Source organism: Festucalex cinctus, chromosome 6 (genome assembly GCF_051991245.1).
Source record: "Festucalex cinctus isolate MCC-2025b chromosome 6, RoL_Fcin_1.0, whole genome shotgun sequence".
In the NCBI taxonomy this organism is placed as follows: Eukaryota; Metazoa; Chordata; class Actinopteri; order Syngnathiformes; family Syngnathidae; genus Festucalex; species Festucalex cinctus.
Genome location: NC_135416.1, coordinates 11,956,703 through 11,974,109, shown reverse-complemented (window position 1 = coordinate 11,974,109; position 17,407 = coordinate 11,956,703). Strand labels below are relative to the sequence as shown.

The 17,407-nt window shown below is 42.3% G+C and overlaps 1 protein-coding gene across 2 annotated transcripts; it reads left to right on the top strand.

Moving 5' to 3' along the window:
* Position 1: 1 nt before the first annotated feature.
* Positions 2–17,313, top strand: polq (polymerase (DNA directed), theta). 2 transcript variants are annotated; one of them, XM_077525037.1, is made up of 34 exons: positions 2–753; positions 851–920; positions 1,007–1,347; positions 1,418–1,644; positions 2,296–2,472; positions 2,571–2,701; positions 2,781–2,937; positions 3,006–3,117; positions 3,218–3,419; positions 3,491–3,632; positions 4,289–4,435; positions 4,715–4,927; positions 5,022–5,164; positions 5,242–5,431; positions 6,171–6,313; positions 6,390–6,583; positions 6,846–6,970; positions 7,114–7,357; positions 8,429–9,737; positions 9,903–11,190; positions 11,265–11,396; positions 11,460–11,650; positions 12,451–12,658; positions 12,731–12,924; positions 13,008–13,136; positions 14,397–14,571; positions 14,643–14,763; positions 15,022–15,125; positions 15,217–15,401; positions 15,466–15,577; positions 16,258–16,382; positions 16,579–16,714; positions 16,792–16,898; positions 17,116–17,313. In XM_077525037.1, the coding sequence occupies exons 1-34, from the start codon at positions 683–685 to the stop codon at positions 17,227–17,229; spliced, it is 7,659 nt and encodes a 2,552-aa protein (XP_077381163.1). In that variant the 5' UTR covers positions 2–682; the 3' UTR covers positions 17,230–17,313. The 2 variants fall into 2 exon arrangements, with proteins under 2 accessions (XP_077381163.1, XP_077381162.1); XM_077525036.1 differs by having other exon boundaries at positions 3,197–3,419.
* Positions 17,314–17,407: the final 94 nt, after the last annotated feature.

Here is a 17,407-nt window from a genome sequence, read left to right as displayed (position 1 = left end):
TACACGCAGAAGGTAACTAGTCATTTGGGAGGCATAAGACAAATTCTTCATGGAACACTTAACATCCACCTTTAAAGTCCCTGTAAAGTAAAATGTCTTGTAAACTTGACAGACCGCAGTGAATGGCGTTGTTAGAAAGCCTGCCAAATTTGAATGGTCGTCATGCATACCTCTTGCGTCTCTCCCTATCTAACGGCAAGTCTTTGCGCACCTCTTTCTCTTTGCGTCCTAGTACATATCTGGTGGTTACATTTCCAGCATCATTACCGATGTGTCTACTGTCTACTACTGTCTCTCCTCTTCACATGTCCACACCATGACTCATTCTGGCCTGACGAATTATTTTACAGTCATGATATATCAAAAGACTGTAATTTATTACTAGTTTAGTTGTAGACAACAGTAGTCGAATCGTGCCGGAACATTTGCGTCCTAGCATTTTTTCCCCGTCGGACTATTTCCTTTGAAACACCGTAAGCCATAACGGCGGAACTTTTGATTTCGTTTTTTTCCCCCTTTACTTGCAAGCAGCGTGTATGTGTTTCCTCTCGCAAATCAAAATTTTACAAACCTATTTTCTACCGTCATTAATAACGACTTTATACGCCGGCGACAGTGGGGAAAAACAATGTCATGTTAAGTAACGGCAAACTTCAAACACGCTTATCAAAATCAGAACGACATGAGTGCTCCTGGTCCTTCTCTGAAGAGAAAATGCTACATGGGACAGCACAAGATCAAGAAGAAAAAGTCGTAAGTTTTCTTTTGTAGATTTTAAAGATATGCAATAATATTACATCTGTTCTTTTAGAAATGTGATAACTTGTTGCTATCTGACATACTGTTCCAGCGATGAGCAAGCTCACGGTGACAGCTTGTTAAAGACAACCGATTATCTGTCAGGTAGAGGTGGCACAATGGTGAGTTTAGCTTGACATTAGTATATAATACTGTATTTGTCTCGTGACACATCTTAAACAAGAGGTCACTTGATTATCTCCTGTAGGGTGTTGCGCTCGGGGAGTCCACACTGGCTCTTGATGAAGAGATCCTGCATGTAATGCATACGGTCCACCCAGGGAATAATGCATCTGATGCACAGCAAAAGTTTCACGTTTCTACAGACGAAGAATTTCACAGCATCCAGGAAAATGTCTTGAAACAAAATGACAAGAAACCATCTAGGAGAGCCAACTGCAAAGAACTCGCTCAGCGACTTGAATTCTGTGAGGACTTCAAAGAATCACAGCAGCCTGCTGGGTGTCAGAAGAGCATAGATTCACCAACAGCTTCTGCATGCGTCAGAAAATATACAACACATCACCAAGGGGATGAAACATCCACTTTGTGAGTGTTACTTGCACTTATCTCCTATTTTTGCTTTTTTACTTTTACTATCTTTTTGTTTGTATTTCAGTGAGCAGAAGCTTTCTTGTAACAAGGACCAAAAAGGACTTAAAAATGCAAATGCACGTCCGTCTCATGATGCTTCTGGGGACTACATTTTGTTCAGTCCCACACACATTGCTGCTGCTGCGAAGAGGTCCAAACTGCAGCAATCACCACAAAATCAGTCCGCCTCCGTGCTGACGGTTCCCAGCGGCTTAGAGCACTGTACTCTCAGTGACACCTTACCTCAGCCAGGTAAACAGCCTAATTCAGTATGACTTGTCTATGATTGTGAACCTGGATTCTTTATCGTGTATGAACTAAAAGGTTTGAGTGTCATTCAATGTCAGGTACTTTCATCTTTAAAGGGGAAGTCAACCCACAAATATTCTTTAGCTCATCAGCTAATTAAAATACATTCTGATTCAGACTGTTTTATAAAATGCCTTAAAGTGAAATTCCCCCAGTCACAATCTGTAAAAAATAAATAAATAAATAAACAAATAAATAAACAAATAAATAAATAATAAAAAAATATCATATAATATAATCATATCATATAATATGGAAAGAGGGTAACAGTATGAACTTAGAAAAAAAAACCTCAGCACATAAAAATCACATAATATAAGATGTACAGGACAGTATGGGCCTCCACTATGGCACGATTTATTCATATTCTGTTAACTCAACTCAACTCAAGTTTATTTATATATGTTAAGTTCAACACCGGCATGGAACTATGAAATTAAAATATTTGTAAGACGGATGGCAGAATTTTTGATACTGCTATGGTTTAGATTCACATTGTCACTTTGTGTTTTTAATTGAATTTTTATTTGATTTTATTACTTGATAACATTTTACTAAATTGCTATGATTTCTGCGTGTTTATCCACTGCACAGGCTTGGCCTTGTGTGTTCCTGACGCACAATCAGACAAGCTGTTGTTATCCAGTTGGGGGTTACCTACCCCAGTATTGGAGTGTTACCGCAAACACCGAGTAACACACATGTTTGACTGGCAGGCTCAGTGCCTCAGTCTTGGCCAGGTTCTGCAGGGTGGTAACCTGGTCTACTCTGGTAAGGTGCTGAACATCTCCATCCATTGAGTTAAAACAAGTCATTTTAAGGACCGTTATATATCCTCTCTGTTTTTTTTTTGTTGTTGTTTTTTAAAGCTCCAACTAGTGCTGGAAAGACTCTGGTGTCTGAATTGCTGATGCTGAAGCGTGTACTGGAGACTAAAAGAAAAGCTCTCTTAATTTTGCCATTTGTTTCTGTGGCCAAAGAGAAGATGCACTACCTTCAGGTGAAGAGTAGGAGGCAGATTATGGTCGGTGATCTTTTTGTGTAAATGGTGTACTTCATCGTTTTCTGTGGCCCTGCAGAGTGTATTTGAAGAGGCTGGCGTGCGTGTGGACGGCTTCATGGGAAGCACATCTGCTGCTGGTGGCTTTACTGCTGTGGATGTGGCTGTCTGCACTATAGAGAAGGCTAACTCTCTCATTAACAGGCTCATAGAGGAAGGCAACATGGATTTACTAGGTAACACGCCTGGGAAATTCAGCTTGTGATCATGTGTGACTTTTACACGTGCATAATTGTGCCTCTAGGAATGGTTGTGGTGGATGAGTTGCACATGGTTGGAGATTCCGGAAGAGGATATCTACTTGAACTTCTCTTGACAAAAATTCGCTATGTTGCACAGAAGCGCAATACTCCTGGGTTTGTGTCTTGTGTAACAGTGGCTGCATTTGTAAAAGTAGATTTTTGTACCTTGTGAGTGTGCATTCTGTTATTTCAGACAGATTCCATGTCCCGATAGGTCACTTTCTGAAGTGGTGCAGATCGTAGGTATGAGCGCCACTTTGCCCAACTTGTCCCTCCTGGCCGACTGGTTAGGCGCAGAGTTTTACCAGACCGACTACAGACCGGTACCCTTGCAGGAGCATCTAAAGGTGGGCTGCAGCATCTACGACAAGAGCCTCTCTGTGGTTCGGCAGTTTACTCCAGCACTCCCAATAAAGGTAAATGATACTCAGCGTAGTTCATAAATAAAAAATGCCTTTTTAATCAGCGCTACTTTGTGTTCATTAAGGGCGATGACGAGCACATAGTCAGCTTGTGTTATGAGACAGTACGGGAGGGTCATTCCGTGTTGCTGTTTTGCCCCTCCAAGAACTGGTGTGAGAAACTGGCTGACAGTATCGCCAGAGAGTTCTACAATCTTAAACATACTGGTATGTTCCACACATTTACTACTCAATATTGCATGTGGCTATTTTTACTATTTTAATTACTAATTCACCCGTTTGATTGTGTGAGACCACAATTTACAGTGTAAGTAATAAGACGTAGAACCTTGAACATAGAGTATTTTTAAAATATTAGCTATTAGTAGTTCTACTCCTTCCAAGGATTTTCATTGGCATTGGTTATTTATTTCTTGGTTCATATGCTACTTCCTGCCAGCAACTAGATCTGAATCTAAGCCAGATCGCATATTTAACAGAAGTTTTGGATTTAAACGGAAAATCCCATTTAAAATGGTCAGACAAATATTCCATATAATCTAATCTGATATCCCTCAGATCAGGTAGAAATACTGGATTTAGATTTTAAAATGATCTTGCTTTAAAGTGTTACTCTCAGTCAGTCAATAATTTCACAGTAGTATTCATTTAAGAAACAAATGTTGAACCTTGGCCGACTTCTGCATTTTCAAGTTTTCTTATTTGTCATGTTACAGTCCATAAATGTTTCATTGCTTATTAGCCCCAAATTTCACAAGATTGTGCCAAAGTAATACTTGAGTCTAAGTTAAAAAACATGAATCAATGAATGCCGAGCCAACAATATGCAAACGTTCACCCTTTTGTTTATAAATATATTTCAGAACGTGAGGGCGATTCAGAACCCCAACCAGTGTGCTTGGATCAGGAGGGACTCGTGGGTGTCATAGCCCAGTTGAGTCGGACTCCAGCAGGATTGGATCCCATTCTGAAGCGCACTGTTCCATGGGGCGTGGCATTTCACCATGCTGGTAAACACACAGTCATCATCAAGTCAATTGAAACTGGACCTTTGTTTCACTGTCTTGAGTGTTACAAAATAGACATTTTGGTGGTGTAGGTTGAAATGTCTGCCCCTGAGATGGAGGAAAATGGGTGGATTAATCTGCTTAATTCTTATTACATCAACACAATATTAATCAAAATATCCCGATTAGATTAGTGGAGGCACATTTCGAGATCCTGTTTGAAAAGTCAACTGATGATGATGTGAAAGTGAAGTGGAATCTGAATATAATGTGTCTCTGCAGGTCTGACTTTTGACGAACGTGACGTGTTGGAGGGAGCGTTCCGTCAGGGCATGGTCAGAGTGTTGGCTGCCACCTCCACCCTCTCGTCGGGGGTCAACCTCCCCGCCCGCAGGGTCATCATCCGAACCCCGACCTTCAACGGACACTTGCTGGACCCGCTTACATACAAACAGATGGCTGGACGAGCAGGGAGGAAAGGAGTGGACACCACGGGTATGGAAGAAGTTGGGCAGAAGTTGACAACACCACATACGTGAAACAAAACAATCACGTTGGTTGAATTATAATGAGTTCTTCCTCATTCCAGGTGAGAGTGTGCTGGTGTGTAAGGAGGCGGAGCGTCAGAAAGGTATTGGCCTCCTCACAGGTGCTCTCCAGCCAATCAGGAGCTGCTTGGTGAAAAGGGAGGGAGAAGGCGTCACCACCAGCATGCTGCGAGCCATTCTGGAGGTCCGATTGTCACTGATGACATTTCCTACATTCGTGTAATTTTTAGACATATATTAATAGATCGCCCCTATCTGCAGATCATTGTGGGAGGAGTAGCCAAAACTCCACAGGATGTGAGGTTGTATGCCTCATGTTCACTTCTGGCTGCCAGCATGAAAAGTAACAGTAAAGAGGAGACGAAGGAAGAAAGCAACAAGGGGGCAATTGAGGCCTGTGTTGAATGGCTCATGGAAAATGAATTTATCAGTGTCCAAAAAGACGGACAAGGTAAGTATCATGCAAAAACCATCACTAGCTTTCATTACTTGTCTTACCAGAGAGTAGGACACATTCCATTTTGGTTTTATAGAGACTGTAAAATACTGTTTAAGACTATAGTTGTCACATGAGGTGAACACTTCATGGAAAAACCTTGACTGAGCAACCTAAACTGCAAGAGCACGGCTGGATGCATGGAAGAAACCTCGAACACATGGAAGAACAGCTTGCGTGGAAGAGTCGGGACAGGAAACCTCAACATGCTCAGAGAAAAATAACCTCGACTAAAGAACGTCAACATACTGACAAAAGTGGCATTCGGTAACTCAGTAGGGCAATGCAAAATTCTATATGACAGAATAAACACTTATATGACAAAACCAGAGTGACTAGACAAACTAAGTCAAGTCATCTTTATTCATATAGCGCCTTAAAACAGCCTTGGCTATCACAAAGCACTTTACAGAAAGACTGACTAATACAAAACCATAGCAACTGACAACATTATCATCATAAGGGACATACTAACTGTATAGCAACTACAAAATAAGACTAACTAGACAAACTAAGAGTGGCTCATACATCATCATAAGGGACAGCAAATTTTTATAAGTTAAGAATGTATTCAGTGTCTCAAGCCTTTCTTCAACAGCAAGACCCTTGGCTGGGGTGTTCAAGTACCAATCCACTTGTCTTTTTTTCCATTCTTGAATCTCCTTTTTATCCACTGATATATGCACATTTGCAGAGGAGCAATACTGTCCCACTCAGCTCGGTGCTGCCACTCTATCGTCCTCCCTTTCGCCGACCGAGGCACTTGGAATATTTGCAGATCTCCAGCGAGCAATGAAGGGCTTTGTGCTGGAAAATGACCTGCACATTCTCTATCTGGTATTGTTTAAAATAAAAGTTAGACAAATCCATTTTCACTTGCACCATAAATATTATTGACAACTTTCCCCACCAGATCACTCCATTGTATGCAGAATGGACCACAATAGATTGGTATCAATTCTTCTGTCTGTGGGAGCAGCTGTCCTCATCGATGAAGAGAGTGGCCGAGTTGGTGGGCGTCCAAGAGGGTTTCCTGGCCCGCTCAGTCGGGGGGAAACTTGTCGCCAAGACTGAGATGCAACGCAGACAAATGGCAATTCACAAAAGGTAATGCATACATTTAGTGTGTATTGATGCAAGCAATTATTACAATGTGTATTTATATGCCCTGATGGACTGAATGCAGAAGTGTAAAGAGTTAGCATAATGCTAATACAAGGTTTTCTTTATATTCTTTAGAAGAAAAGTGCAAAGTTTTAATGAATGGTTGATTTATGATTGTCAAAGCCAAATGCACATTCAATGATACTTATTTCAAAAATGTTTACATGAATAAAAATGACATTCATCTTTTGGCATGCCTCCACAGGTTCTTTACCACTCTCGTACTGCAGGATCTGGTGAAAGAGGTACCTTTGGGAGCAGTGGCATCCAAATACAACTGCAATCGAGGGCAGTTGCAGTCTCTCCAACAGTCCGCTGCCAAATATGCAGGTACTCATATCAAATAAATGCATGCAAAAATGTACACACTGTGATGTTAAAATTTAACTGAAATACAACAAACAAAAAATGTTTAGGTACACCAAAAGGAGCAACATTATTATTTACTGGCTGTTGCTTCATTCATCCCTCAGGTATGGTGACGGTGTTCTGCCGGCGTCTGGGCTGGGGCAACATGGAGCTGCTGCTGTCGCAGTACCAGATCAGGCTGAGCTTCGGCGTCCAGCGTGAGCTTGTGGACTTGGTAAGGGTTTCCCTTCTGACTGCGACAAGGGCCCGAGCGCTCTACGCGCAAGGCCTGCGCACCGTCGCCGAACTTGCCAGGGCTTCAGTCGCTGATGTGGAGAAAGCTCTGAGGAGCATTGTTCCGTTTAAGAGGTAGGAGGGTTTGAGTGTGTGTAAAATGTACATGAATCAAGAATCATGGTTCCTGACTGTATTTACTCGGAGTGTGACGATATATTGATATCGCAATATCGTGATACTTTGTCTCCCGATAGATTATTTGATATGCCTACGGCAAGTATCGATATTTGTATTTAATATAAAGCCGCAATAACGGCTCCATTGACCATTACTGTACTTATTGAGCAATTAGTTGGAGGGCCACTAGGGGGAGCGCCTCATAAAAGTGGCGGGGAAATGTACAGAAGTCTTCAAGAAGAAGACTCGTGAGCTACTTACTTGTGTAAGACATTTAGCTGTCCAAGTGACTTAGTTTTGCATACATATCTATGAAATATGTGTATTATATCTTGTAAAGTTGTAAAACATATTGTGTTTTGACTTTTTGAAGCACACAATTTCTGAGTATTAATATTGATTTAATTGGATTTAATATGTAAGTCATTTATTGATTTACTTTCGCAATGTTAAACAAGAAATCGTGTCACAGTTCATAAAATGAAACAATTGACTGTGACTGACTGACATGTTGCATGACGATAGTGTTTAAGAAAGACATAAACTTGTTCACAGAAGGTGGTGCCTGTTAAGAAGACATTTATCTTTGTTTAAAGAAAAAAAATACACTAAAGTACTCAATGTGAAGAAGACAGCAGTTTTAATATAGTGTTTCAGTGATGGTACAAAAAGAAACTATTTTCTCATTGAAAAAAAACAGTTTATGTTTTGATTAGTTTTATCGTAGATTATCGGGGATTTATTACCTGACCAATATATCGATAATCGCGGTATCATCATATCGTGAGATAGTTGTTATTGTAAGCCTTGTATCGCATACCGTATCGTATCGTGAGGTACCCAGAGGTTCCCACCTCTAGTATTTGCATGTTGTTTTAAAACCAAAACTGCAGCAATCTCCCGCAAATGTCTATATCACGGTCCTATTATGTTGCAATTTTTTCTGTTAAAGAAATTTCGACACCAAAAAAAAATAGTATATAACAATCTCCCATTAAAAATGCTGCCAAATATGTTCTTCCTTAGCTCCAAGCGTGCGGTGGATGAGAGCGAAATGGAGGCTGTGGAGCGACGGAACCTCCGCTGTGTGTGGGTGAGCGGCGGGCGGGCTCTGACCGAGCAGGAGGCGGCCGATGCGATTGTATCGGAGGCAAAGCTCCTCCTTCAGGGAGACTTGGCACAGCTGGGCATTCAGTGGGACCCAGCGACTCTTCCCTCTGACGCTCCTGCTGTCCGTAGCCCACAAGAAGGTCAGACTGATGGTGTTAAAGGCCACCAAGAGGAAGATACTGTTCAGTTAAAGAAGGCGGACATGACGGTTATCAAGGCGAAAGTCGAGAAGCAAAACAAGAAAGACTTGAGTGCGAGAGAAAAGTGTAGTATGACAAAAGGAAATAATGAGCAGAGAAAGGAATCCAAGGCTGATGAAAAAGAAAGTGAAGATAAGCTGGAAAAGAAAGCACCAAGAAGCAAGGAGATGAATATATTAGTGCCGGAAGGAGTTTCAGTCAGAAAGGAAACACATCAGTCAAATGGTCCATTGAGAAGTATGACACAAGAATTGGCTGAGATTGTGTCCAGCCCGATGCTTCAACTCCAACAACCTCCTGAGCCGGATCTCCCCCTGATGCCTCTTCCTCGGTTGAGAGCGCCAAGTTCCAGGTTAAAAGAAGATCCAATTATTCACACAAAGACATCAGTTATTGATGATGCTTCAAGGCTTGTGGTATCACCGATGCAGCCAGGGAAATTGAAGCATTCAAGGATCCTCAACAAAGTACTTCAATCCATACAAACTGACAAAAAGCCGCAAGACTCAACCAGGCTGATGTCACATCATTTAAACGCCGTTGAGTTTGTACCTGGTCCTGCTCAAGACGCTCCAACCACACTTCCTCTGGATAAACAAGTAGACATGTCCGACTCGTCTCGTCCTGCCTTAGCTTCATTATTCACACCTGAGACCAAGCGAAGGCGGGAGGAGGATGCAGAGGCGGACTTCATTTCATCTCCAGATCTCTACTCAGGAGAGGATCCAAATGAAGAAGTACAGCAAGAGCTCAAACAGGGGGAAGAGATGTTTGGTGACAGTTTTGAATTGGACACTCAGACTGAAAGGATAATTGTCCAGACAGAATTAGAAAACAGCGATACAAATCATGGACATGTGCGGGATTTAAACGATGTTCAAGAGGAGGCAATGGCAGAAGCTGGTGTGCAGCAGGATAACAAAGATGGAAGTGCCGGAGTTGAAGCCCCGAACAGTAAACGCCCCCTGTTCAATATTTCTCTGACCGACAGCCAGATGGAGCTCATCCTTGACACCAGTCATCAGGTAATGACAATAAAGGCTAATCTAATCTAATCTAATCTTGATTGGAGGGATGGCTACGTAAATACTTTGATGTCATCATAGAAGCTTAGTGCTTTTTCCATATCAGGAGAAATAAATGTAGGTAAAGGTAATTAATGGTATATTCGGGGGATGTGATGTTTCCAGAATTCTGCTGACAATAACGACGATAATGCTGCTGCTGTGGAGGATCCAAACAGAAGCAGCAGCTTCTTGTTCGACAGCCTGTATGTGAACTCACTGAGCCCGCACCAGGCGGACGAAGACCGATCAGCCAACGAGGAGCAGCACAGCCAGCAAGCGAGGGGCATCCACCCCCGACTGTCCCCCCAGGAGAAACGTCGCAGTGAGCTCCTCGCCAACCAGGAGGCGGAGAAGCACGAAGCCATCCAGTGGGGTGAGTCCTCTTTCAACCTGTCAGAGTGGGGCGACTCTTTGCTGGTGGGCGAGCATTTTCTGGAGAGGCAGGAGGCCGGACGCCTGGAAGGTCACGTTCTTCCTGATGAGCACCTCACACCCGCACAAGTTGAGCAACAATGTTTACTACCCGAAACGAGCGAGGAAAGGCTGAGTGAGGAATGTAACAAGAAGGAACAGGAAGGTGAAATCATCTCTGTACCAGCTGATGATGTCATTTCAAAACAGTCCCTCGCACCTCAGATCACCTTGTATTGCAGTCCTGGTCTGCAGGAGATATTCGATTGCTGGCCCAGTATGTCTGATCAGCCTGTGCAAAACAGTCCATTGGGTCACATGGACAATAATAAGCAAATTCCTCCTTTATACTGTCAACAGGCTCCCAGAAAGTCTCCTCCTTCATTGCAAAACAGGAGAAAATGCCCGAAGCCTATCAATACAAACCCTGAGTCAGATTCTGTGCAGCCACAAACATCACGCGAGTCAACAGAGATTGGAACGCTGAGGGCGGGCTGTGCTGGAGACTTGATACCGCCCACTCAAGAGACACCATCTGTGACACCCAGAATAAAGCTCACCACTACGTCTATCCAGTCGCCTGTCACTCTCCAGCCGCTCAGTCAGTCGACACCCTCAGGCATTTTACCTGGGAAACCTCCAAAATGTTGCACCAGTGTTCTGACAGGAGCTTTTTCCAAATCCAAAAATATGACACGTGAATCAGAGCAGCGTACCAAGGGAACATCCGGTTCCCGACACCAATCTCCCACAAACCCCAACCGAAGTCCTTCTCTAGACTGCTACGAGGGTTTCTCTCTTCAGCTCTCCCAAGATGCATCGCTCTCCTCCAGCAACTGTAGCGCATTCTCCATCATCGACGTTTCAAGTGACAAATATCTTTTCGACACGTTCGTCAAGGAGTGGAAAACCAAAGAACGCTACTCTCTGGCTTTGGCCTATGAAAGGGTCGAACATCAGCTGGAGACGGAAGAGGAAATAGGAGGGAAGCATAAAAGAGGTAATCAGCGCAGTTGTTTTTTGCATTTGCAGGAAAATGTGATGAGTCATTGTGGATGCGCTTTGTGTAAACAGCACAACAGAAGCTCCAAGGTGCTGATGGTTTTCCTGTAAGAGGCAGTGATGGACTGCTGCTGATTGGACTGTCTGTCTGCTGGGGAGCAAGAGATGCATTCTACGTATCCTTCCAGCGAAAGCAGAACAAAGGTACACAAACACACACTCACACGCACACACGGGAATGAGGTCACAGTTTTGATTGCTTCTCAGGACTGAGTTTAAGTCTTGCCCCTCCGGATCTGGATGAGGGTTTGCCAGTGGGTGAGAGGCTCGAGCACGTGAAGGCCCTTCTCAGCCGGCCTTCAGCTGCCACGGTTGTCACGTATGACGTCATCCAGGTGTACAAGAAGCTGGTGCTGAGCTGCGGCATCAGCTTGGAGGGGAAATGTGAAGACCCCAAAGTAAGAGCCAGGGTTATTATAGTTTTGGAATTTTCATTTTAGGTAGTTTTTATTTCGTTTTGAGTTTTGCTTTTTAAATTTAGTTAGTTTTAATTAGATTTCAGGGTGTTTTAGTTTTTATTAGTTTTTGTTATTTAATAAACACTTAGTTTTAGTTAGTTTCAGTATTAGTTTTTTTTTAAGTGTATTACTTACACTTATTACTAGTTCGTTAGTTTTGTAAATATAAAATGTGTTTCAATTAGTTTTCGTTTTTTAAAAAGCATTTTTGTTTTTAATTTATTTCCCTAACAAAATTGTTTTTTCAATTTTAGTTTTAGTTTAACTAAAATAACCTTGGTAAGAGCACAACACGAGTAAGAATGACTGCTATTTTTCTTAGGATTTATTTTTTATTTTATTTATTTATTTTTTAATGTAGCTATTTATTTTTTTATTTTACTTATTGTATTTTAGTATTTTATTGACTGTTTTTTATTTTTATAGTTGGTAATCTCAATGTGCAGCACTTTGGAAACACTTGTTTCTAAAGTGTGTTATAGAAATAAATTGTATTGGATTAGTTGGGGGGCGGGGGGGGTGTACTAAATCAAATAATGGCATTTCTATTCATTTCAACGGGTGATTGAGATGCAAGTGATTTGAGTTAAGAATAGAATAAAAACTCAGAAGTTAAGGATTGTTGATATATGGACCATCACATTTTAAATGAGCAAATATTGTTGCCTTATAAAGTCACATACTACACCATCCTTGATATAATTTGTTGATAATGTTCGCTGATGCTTTTTTCCCCCGAGGTGGCATGCTGGCTGATGGACCCCAGCACTGAGGCGAGGACTCTAGCCAACATGATCACCGTCTACTGTCCAGAAGAGCTCCCTCTGTTGGACGGCCTTGGGAATGCGCACGCCCACTGTCCCCGTGTGAGGGCGGCGACCACTAGTGTGCTCGTATACACCGTCATGAACCATCTCAACACTCTACTAGACAAAGACGGCATGCTTGGTATGATTAGTTAAGATGTAAGATATGTTATGAGCAATATTGACATGTCATGACCTGTCACGGCCTGTGCAGAATCCTTCCGGAGCGTCGAGATGCCCTCGCAAGTGTGTCTGGCTCTGCTGGAACTCAACGGAATGGGCTTCAGTGTTGATGAGTGTGAGAGACAAAAGCATGTGATGCAAGCCAAACTGGCAGCGCTGGAATGTCAAGCGTACGAGCTGGCGGGGCACAACTTCTCCCTTACGTCTGTCGACGACATAGCGCAGGTAAGTTGTTTTATTTGCTTAGAGCAGAGTCTAGGAAGCATGTGATCGATAAAACGTGTCTCAGCATCCACGTCCTTGTGTAGATTTTATTCTTAGAGCTCCATCTGCCTCCAAATGGTGACGTGGGAGCGTCAAAGAGCAAGAAGACCCTCGGATACACCCGCAGAGGTGGAGGTAGAGTTCGGCTCGGGAAGCAGTTCAGCACAACCAAGGTGAACCGATTTAATTTATTTATTTTTTTTCCTCTTTTCTTTGAAGAGTCCCACTAAACCAGGGATGGGCGACTCTGCGGCCGCAATCCTGCAGGTCTCCCATCTTTCCCTCCTCCAACACACCTGATAGAAATAATCAGAATTAAGGCTGTCAGTCCTGTCACTGTCAAATCTTTTTAAAATCGATGATTCCATTGAATAATCCCCCCCACCCTCGCCACATTTTTCTTATTATTATTTTTAATGTAATGTCACGTGGAACGAGAGTTTAATTGAGTGGATATAAATAGAGTACTAATGATTTATCATCTTCTGTACATGAGCATTATTAAACATCAACAAAATTAGCCTTTGCTAAATGGTTAGCAATTGCGATTAGCATTAGCGCGCTAGCGATTAAGGTAAACAAACACTAACCATCATTTACTTCACACATACATTATTTTATCTACATGAGCTGAATTAAGTGGATATAACTTATAATTATTTATTATCTTCAGTGCATGAGGATTATTAAACACCACAAAATTAGTCTATGCTAAACTGTTAGCAATCGCTATTAGCATTAGCGCGCTAGCGATTGCCATTTACGGTAAACAAACATTAACTACCATTTAGTTCAAACAGTATTGGCATGACACATGTAATGGTGTCTTAAACTTACAGACGATGCTTCAACATTAGTCCATAAGTAAAAGTAGAAACATTGCAAACATTTTTCTGGCAACGGCACTTCAAGGCAGACGTTTTCAGTGGAATTTTTAAAGTCCACTTGTCTTGAGTCATGGCCTATGGGATATATGCCACGGAAAAGGGGCGACGTGCTTTTGCACATCAGTTTATTTCCCGTCCGGGTTGCGAACGCCCAACCGAGGGGCACAAAGTCGGAAGCACAATTATTTTTTATGAAGCCCGCACGTCGCAAACCGGAAACAAACTGATGTGCAAAAAACAGTCCCGCCTCTTCTGTGGCATATACCCCATTGGAGCTGCCTTGTTTGTGATGCTTTGTCTCCCTCTACAGGCGCTTTTGCATAATTGATTTTCTGTTGACTCTGTTCCAGTAGGCTGACCATGTGACTTGGTCGACTTTTTATTTTTTTTTCCCCAGCCCTAGTCAGGATCATTTTCAGGCTGATGAACTGATCATTTGAATCAGCTGTGTTGGAGTAGAGAAACATTGGAAACATGCAGGACTGACTGCGGCCCGCGTGGATGGGAGTTTCCCATCCATACTCTAAACTAAAGTGCTGTTGTCAGGATGTTCTGGAGAAGCTACGTCCTCTGCATCCGCTCCCAGGCGTGATTCTGGAGTGGAGGAGGATCACCAATGCTTTGACGAAAGTGGTGTTCCCGCTGCAAAGGGAGAAGCAGTACCACGCTACACTGGCCATGGATAGAATCTACCCCATAGCCCAGACGCACACGGCTACAGGTAGACATTTGCCACTTCATCGAGACGGTCATTCATATGTGTCTGTATTTATTTTTCTTCTCTTGATTCAGGTCGAGTGAGTTTTACAGAGCCTAACATACAGAACGTCCCCAAAGACTTTGACATTGACATGCCCACTGTGGTGGAAGAGAGCCCACCTTCACAAGATGGCCGCTACAAGAGCAAACATGGGTACGGCAACAACACTGCTTTGATAGAAGTTTGATACACAAAGTTGGAATTGACACTGTCAAAGAGGGATTCACTGTACTTTATCATACAGTACATACTTTTGTGTTAGCCTTAGTTGCTCTAGTCTCGCACTGTCCGACTGTCATATGGTGTTCCACAAGGTTCAATTCTAGAGCATCTGCTCTTTTCATTGTATGTAGGAAGCGTCACAGCGATGCACCTATTTACAGTGCAAGAATCATGTTTTTTATGTTGCAGAAAGAAGAAACGTTCTTTGGCGACGTCGGTTCCCAACAGCGAGGCTGCCAATCGAGGCCCGTCTTTCTCCGTCAGCATGAGACACGCATTTGTACCTTTCTCAGGTCCATGTTGCATTTTAGTGTACTCCTTTTGCCTGTTCACGCAAAATTTTCCTGTCTCACATTTGTTGCGCTCGGCCTCGTTTTGCTGCAGGCGGGATGATATTGGCGGTGGATTACTCCCAGCTGGAGTTGAGGGTGCTGGCTCACCTGTCCAAAGATCAGCGTCTGCTGCAGGTGCTGAACGGGGGCGCGGACGTGTTTCGTTGCATCGCCGCCGAATGGAAAAGCGTCGACCCTGACACTGTCGACGACAACCTCAGACAGCAAGCCAAGCAGGTGCGTCAAGGCTCGCGTGTTAACAACGTGGACGTTCAAGATCACTTGTATTTGTTTTTTCCAGATTTGCTACGGCATCATTTACGGGATGGGAGCCAAGTCTTTAGGGGAGCAGATGGGCGTGGAGGAGAACGATGCGGCCTGCTATATTGAGAGTTTCAAGGCTAGATACAAAGGTAGGCAACACATTGATATGAAAATGCTGTATGGTGGCAATGAACTCATCTCAACTCGCGTCACAACAAATAGCACTATTCAAAAAAAAGTCTTCAAGCTGTTTATCACCACTTCCAGTTGAAATTTACTGTCAAACAGAAGATAAAACAGAGAATTACTTGTACTGTATTTAAAACAACTACTTAGCTTTGCCTTCAGAAATTCTGCTAGCTTAATGCCAACATACAATGCAACACACCATAGATTGGCTAACAAATAGCATTAGTGGTATGGTGTTATGTCTTTAGCCGACGGACGCATATCGTGGAGCAACATGTTGATAAATAATACAACAATTCTCACAAGCATGTATATTAATATTACTTACAGAGTAGCAACATTTCCATGTATATCTGGATGTCTGCATTTTACTGCCCCCGTATGGCCAAGGCAGGCAAAAACAGAAGGAGCAGCACAATAGTCATTGCATTAAAGCAAAAACAAAAACAAAACAAAAAAAAACTATGTAATCCTTCACATTTTATTAAATTATGTCATTATTACAATGACAATAAGGAACATTGCAAAACTAATACCTCATACCTCTCAACATTGTCAATAGAAAATGAGAATTTTGTAATGGATGGATTTTTTATACAGCTCTTGCATTGGATGTCATTCGATTGTTGTGTTTGCGTAGGGATTAACTGTTTTCTCAAAGAAACGGTGAAGAAGTGCATCAAGGATGGTTACGTTCAAACTCTGATGGGACGTCGCAGATACCTTCCTGGAATCACCAGCACAAATCCTCATGTCAAAGCACACGTATGCATTCAAATAAACTTTTTAAAAATCTAGGTGTCTATGCTGTATCGTGGAACACATTATGAAACACTTTTATCCATCTACGTTGGGCAGATCACCGTGTAGAACTTGTAAAATATATTGGAATTTTCATCTACAAAATGATGTTTTTGTAGTTGATGAATAATGATGAATTTTATTCCCCATTCATATCTAGGCGGAGCGTCAGGCAGTGAACACAACTGTTCAAGGCTCAGCGGCAGACATCGTTAAACGCGCCACCATCAACATCTACAGGCGGCTGAGAAAAACATACCCGAAAGCTCCACTCTCTCACCAGCACACACACGCAGGTAACACGCACGCTCAGTCAGGACCATATTTCATTTCGGAGTGATATGCATGTGTGATGTGAAACTGTCTACTATAGGAACGGGCAGTTATCCTCGGAGAGGTGCTCACTTGAGAGGCGCATATTTTGTCCTGCAGCTCCATGATGAACTCTTCTATGAAACTACAGAAGAGAATCTCATACAGGTATAGTAAATGTACACTCACTGACCACATTAGGTACAGCTGCATCTTAAAACGAGATCTAGTACAAGAGTATCAAACATTTCTTGTCTTTATAAAGATCATATGGTTGTCAAAAGAAATTTGCATAGAAGTGTATTAAAAGTGTTAAACACCAGTGTGGCTATATAGCACCCGAATGCGTAACCTAACAATAATTAATGTTTTTGTTTCCTTCCAGGTGGCTCAGATAGTGAAGAGGGAGATGGAGTCGGCAGTAAAACTTTATGTGAAGCTAAAAGCCAAAGTAAAAACAGGTCCCAGCTGGGGCAATTTGCAGGACTTGGATATTTAATGTACTTTTCCATGTACAGTGTCATATTTAAGTACATTATTTTTAATCACAGTCTAAAGAATGAAATACATTTGTAAAGGTAAATGAACTGGGTGAACATGCAGTATTTATTTGTAAACCGTCAGAATGAGATATAACTGTATTGACTCAGTTAACATCCATATCCAGGACACGAAGC